General features: G+C 46.8%; 1 protein-coding gene across 5 annotated transcripts in view; it reads right to left on the minus strand.

Moving 5' to 3' along the window:
* Positions 1–5000, minus strand: part of GREB1L (GREB1 like retinoic acid receptor coactivator) — a 191311-nt gene that overhangs the window by 11358 nt on the left and 174953 nt on the right. For 3 of the 5 annotated variants that reach the window (XM_075314467.1, XM_075314466.1, XM_075314468.1), the window contains 3 exons: positions 4528–4732; positions 4251–4437; positions 2424–2651 (listed from right to left, as the gene is read on the minus strand). In XM_075314467.1, coding sequence (XP_075170582.1) covers positions 2424–2651; positions 4251–4437; positions 4528–4732 — 620 coding nt within the window. The remainder of the gene's footprint in view (positions 1–2423; positions 2652–4250; positions 4438–4527; positions 4733–5000) is intronic. The other 2 variants (XM_075314470.1, XM_075314469.1) reach the window with 1 other exon arrangement.

Below are 5000 nucleotides of genomic sequence, written 5' to 3' on the forward strand. Positions count from 1 at the left end.
GCTTCATAGATGGATTTCATCCAGAGCTCCATCTGCCTGTCAGTGGCATCTTTAAGCGAGGCCCCATCTTCCACTGCAAGTATGGATCTAGCCGCCAGTCTGGAGATTGGAGGATCCACTTTGGGACATTGAATCCAACCTTTAACCACTTCCGGGGGAAAAGGATAACGTGTATCCTTAAGGCGCTTAGAGAAACGCTTATCCGGACAAGCATGGTGATTCTGGATTGCCTCTCTGAAATCAGAGTGGTCTAGAAACATACTCTGTGTACGCTTGGGGAACCTGAAGCGAAATTTCTCCTGCTGAGAATCTGACTCCTCCGCCGGAGGGGCTGAGGGAAGAATATCCAGCAACTGATGAATGGATGCAATAAGATCATTCACTATGGCGTCCCCGTCTGGAGAATTAAGATTGAGAGCGCTCCCAGGATCAGAATCCTGATCAGCTGTCTCCGCATCATCAACCAGAGAATCCCCCCGCTGAGACCCTAAACAATATGATGTCGAGGGAAATTCTAAGCGGGCCCGCTTAGACGATCTGGGGCTAGGTTCTAAGTCCGAACCCTCCGTCTGGGATGTATGAGATACCCCGTGAGGACATTGTTGGTCCAACTGAGGGGGGTCAGGGAACAATGATTCAACAGAGTCCCTTTGCTGAGATACCGGTCTGGACTGCAAGGCTTCTAGTATCTTAGCCATAGTCTCAGAGAGTTGATCCTTAAAGGCTGCAAACTCAGTCCCCGTCACCTGGACATTGTCAACAGGTGGCTCCCCCTGGGCCCCTCTTAGCAGAGGATCCGGCTGAGGAAGTGTCACAGGGGTCGAACACTGTACACAATGAGGGTCAGTGGAACCTGCCGGTAGCTGGGTCTTACATGTGGCGCAGGCAACATAATAAGCCTGTGTTTTGGCACCCCTGCCTTTTGTGGGCGCCATGCTATAGTTTTCCCTGAGTAACACAATAGGGTATATAGCCAGAAAGAACTGTGCTCATACAGTGTAAATTATATACAGTACACAAATAATGTACCAATACAATACAGCACCATGGGGCTAGCACCACATGTGCTGCTTACCAGCCGCCTAAGCGGTTGTGAGGCCACCAGAGACCGTGTCTGGGTCTCCCATGAATATGTCCCTCTCTGCAGCGTCGGTGGAGCTGACAGGAATGGCTGCGGCGTCCTGACGAGCTGAGGAAGCTGTGGGCGTGGCCTAGAAAGAGCGCGAAACGGGCGCTCATACTGTGCACAGTGAGGGGAGTGGAGCATGTAAATCATACTCCAGCCCTCCTTGCTGCTCGCTCCGTGCAGCGTCCCGCCCTTCCCCCTGCCTGTCAGGGCTGAGGGCGGGAGAAAAAAAGGGAAACTAGGCCGCAATGAAGCCGGGGACTGTAGTAATAAACGCGGCCGCCGTAAAAGCGCAGTCGCGTGAAAGTCCCCGGCGAACTACAAGTCCCAGCCGCGCCGCAGTGTCCCGTGGCAACGGCGGTCAGTGCGGTAGCCCTTACATATAAACACACTCAGCGACGCTGAGTGTGTAATGGCACATATAGACCCGGTCAGCGCCGCGGTCCCCGGTGCACTAGCACACCCAGCAAAGCTGAGGTGATGCCGTGCGCGGTCCCCATAGGGATACAGAGTACCTTTAAGATGCAGGGCCATGTCCCTGAACGGTATCGGCTCCTATCCATCAGGCTCCACAGGAGTTGTGGATGAAGCCCGGTCTCAGTGCCTGGAGACCGAGAAGATCCCACTTCACCCAGAGCCCTAAGGGGGATGGGGAAGGAAAACAGCATGTGGGCTCCAGCCTCCGTACCCGCAATGGATACCTCAACCTTAACAACACCGCCGACAAAAGTGGGGTGAGAAGGGAGCATGCTGGGGGCCCTATATGGGCCCACTTTTCTTCCATCCGACCTAGTCAGCAGCTGCTGCTGACTAATCTGTGGAGCTGTGCTTGCATGTCTGCCTCCTTCGCACAAAGCAAAAAACTGAGGAGCCCGTGGGAGCACGGGGGGTGTATAGGCAGAAGGGGAGGGGCTTAACACTTTTGAGTGTAATACTTTGTGCTGCCTCCGGAGGCATAGCCTATACACCCAATTGTCTGGGTCTCCCAATAGAGCGAAAAAGAAATGAGCATGTCCATTATTTCCGCAGGTATCCTGCGGATTTCGGCAGTACAGCCTGCAAAATCCGCAGGGAACCACCCGCGGGAAAATAGCGGCAAAATCGCGGCTAATCCGCGGCAAATCGGCATGCGGATTTGGTGCGGATTTTTTCCAGAGATCCAGAAATCTTTCACTCCCAGAAGTTTCTCGAGAAATTTTCTTGAGAAACTTCACATTTCTAGTGCGCACATAGCCCAACAGTGAAAAATAAAATCACCCTTTAAATTTGCAGCAAAATATTAAGTCCTGGTACTAACCTGTTGAGATCATATTGCACATTCTGGGTAAGCTCTACATTGAGCAGTATGAAGTCATGAATATGGCACCTGGAGAATGGACGTTTAGGGAAGGTGGAATTTATATTGCTGTTCCATTTCTGAATTCCAAGCATTGCATAGCTGGTTATTTTTGGTGTAGCTTCTATGTGTTGGATAACATATTTTAGGGAGACATTCCTTGTACCATAATTGGTCTCTATTGTCTGGCTGCAAACACAATTTACATAGGAGAATAGATTAAAAACATCATACAGACCGTGTGCAATTTGACAACATCTGAAACATTTGCAATAGGGAACCACCTCCTTCCAAGTGGCATGTTACTGTAAGTTTTCACCATGCAACAAGGATGCATGTCGGGGTGTAACCATCAAAGTCATTGAGGGTACAATCGCGACTGGCCCATACTGTAGGGTGGGCCCGCCACCGGCAGTGGATATTTCAGTTAGATGTGCACCTGATGACATTCAGCTGAAAATCTATTGAGGCACAGAGACCTGCCAAGTTCCTGTACTGCAATATATGCCACCGCCGATCATAGGCCTCTAGCTGACGTCAGCATGCTAATCACTGGTGGTGCATGGCAGTGACATCATGTGCTGCCAGTTGCTTGCACACAAGTCATTCGTTGGCTTCTGCATAGGCTATAGAAGAATACACCGTGCATTGTGGGAGCAGAGGAAGGCAGCAATAGCTTTTTGCTTGTTTTCTTTACATGGGGGACATTTTACCAAGAAGAGGCACAGGATGGGGGAAATTAGTACTAAAAGGGGCCCAAGATAGGGACATTATTACAGGAAGGAGTCGAGGAATATTATATCTGGAAGAGTCCAGGATGGGCCTATTATTACAGGATAGGGGATATCATTACATTGGGGGGAGGGGGGGAGGGAGTACGCATTTCTTTATAGGATCTACAATGCACTACAATGGTGATACATCGGAAGAATATGCTGGTGGTTCCTAGGGCAAAATTTTGCACTGGGGCTCACCAGACTAGTTATGCTGCTGGATCCATAGGACCATAGGATAGGTGATAACTATGACTGCTGGCAGGTCAACTATTGGAATTCTGAGCGATCCAAATTCAGGCCTGAATGGAGTGGAGGACAGGCAGGCACCTCATCTGCATTTAATTTACAGTGGGAGTGTCGGAGAGCCTAGTATTGTGGTCAGACTACAGTGTTCAATAAGTTATCCCCCATCAAATATAGCGAGAACTTAACCTAAGCTATCCCTTGAGATTTTAGCGCTTTGTCTTTTGGATGCTCAAAAAAAGGTGTCTTACAGTTCAAGCATAGTAGATCGCCTTTACAGAAATCTTACGTCCACTGCGGTTTTTGTTTTTATGCAATAGAACTTGACCTGATGTGTGCGCGCACGTGCGAAGAAGTCTACATCATGTCAATTTCCCTTGCAGGTACAATGAGTTTTAACTATGATTTTCCCCATAGAATTGCATTAGATGTGCAAAATCCGTAAGTAAAAAAAAACAAAAAAAAATACAAACAAAACATGTAGTCAGTACACGACCATCACAGTTTTGTCAAAGCAAAACACCAGGAAGTATAAAAAAAAAAAATTAAAAAAAAGAAATTGCAGCATAAAAAAAAGCGATTGTATGAATAAGTTTCAATTCAATTTAACAATTTAAAAATAAGTAATTTTGCTATTGAACATTCTATAATATTTGATATGGCTTTTGATGGTACAAAAGTTATGTATATAAATGTCCCCAAAGTACATTATATGAAGTAGATAATGATCAGCATTGTGAGCAAACTGTGGTCTTCTGGTTTTACTCACACACATATAGCTGCTAACCTTGACTGCTCTGGCAATTTGCTATGATAGTTCCACAAAACACACGAGTCGTCCATTACTATAATGAGTGGCCACAGACACTGACGTTTCACCCCCTGTTCTTCCATACGATTTCTTTCCAACTCCAGGTTATGGTAAGACAATTCTTTAATAAGGAATCTGGAAGCTCCTACATTTTAACAAAATTTTATATTGAAAAAAATCAAACAAAACAGAAGACGAAAGTACCAATTAAAGATTCAACACTGGATTTACTTACCGGCTCCAGCATTGTTAAACATGCTAGGAAGCACAAGCATGATGTGGTTGGACCAGTACTTTCTGTACAGTTGCATTTCATATTCCTTTACTACCATAATATGCAAGTGATTGATGCCTTCCATTGCATGGTAAAGGTTTAATAGACCATGCTCATGACGTCCACTGGATGGGGTGAAAATTGGGCTTTTAACCCTGTTTGGTTTCTGCGAGAAAAGAAAATTAAAGATTTTTTTTTTGTGAGATGGGTTTTGCAAAAGATTGGATTTATCTAACCATTTCAACATATGATCAGGGAGTAGGTGACTCAGAGATGGGAGACACCCACCCAGAAAACAGACGGGCCACACACACACACAGAAAACAGACGGGCCACGCACACAGAAAACAGACGGGCCACACACACACAGAAAACAGACGGGCCACACACACACAGAAAACAGACGGGCCACACACACACAGAAAACAGACGGG

The sequence above is a fragment of the Anomaloglossus baeobatrachus genome, chromosome 6 (assembly GCF_048569485.1).
Source record: "Anomaloglossus baeobatrachus isolate aAnoBae1 chromosome 6, aAnoBae1.hap1, whole genome shotgun sequence".
NCBI lineage: Eukaryota > Metazoa > Chordata > Amphibia > Anura > Aromobatidae > Anomaloglossus > Anomaloglossus baeobatrachus.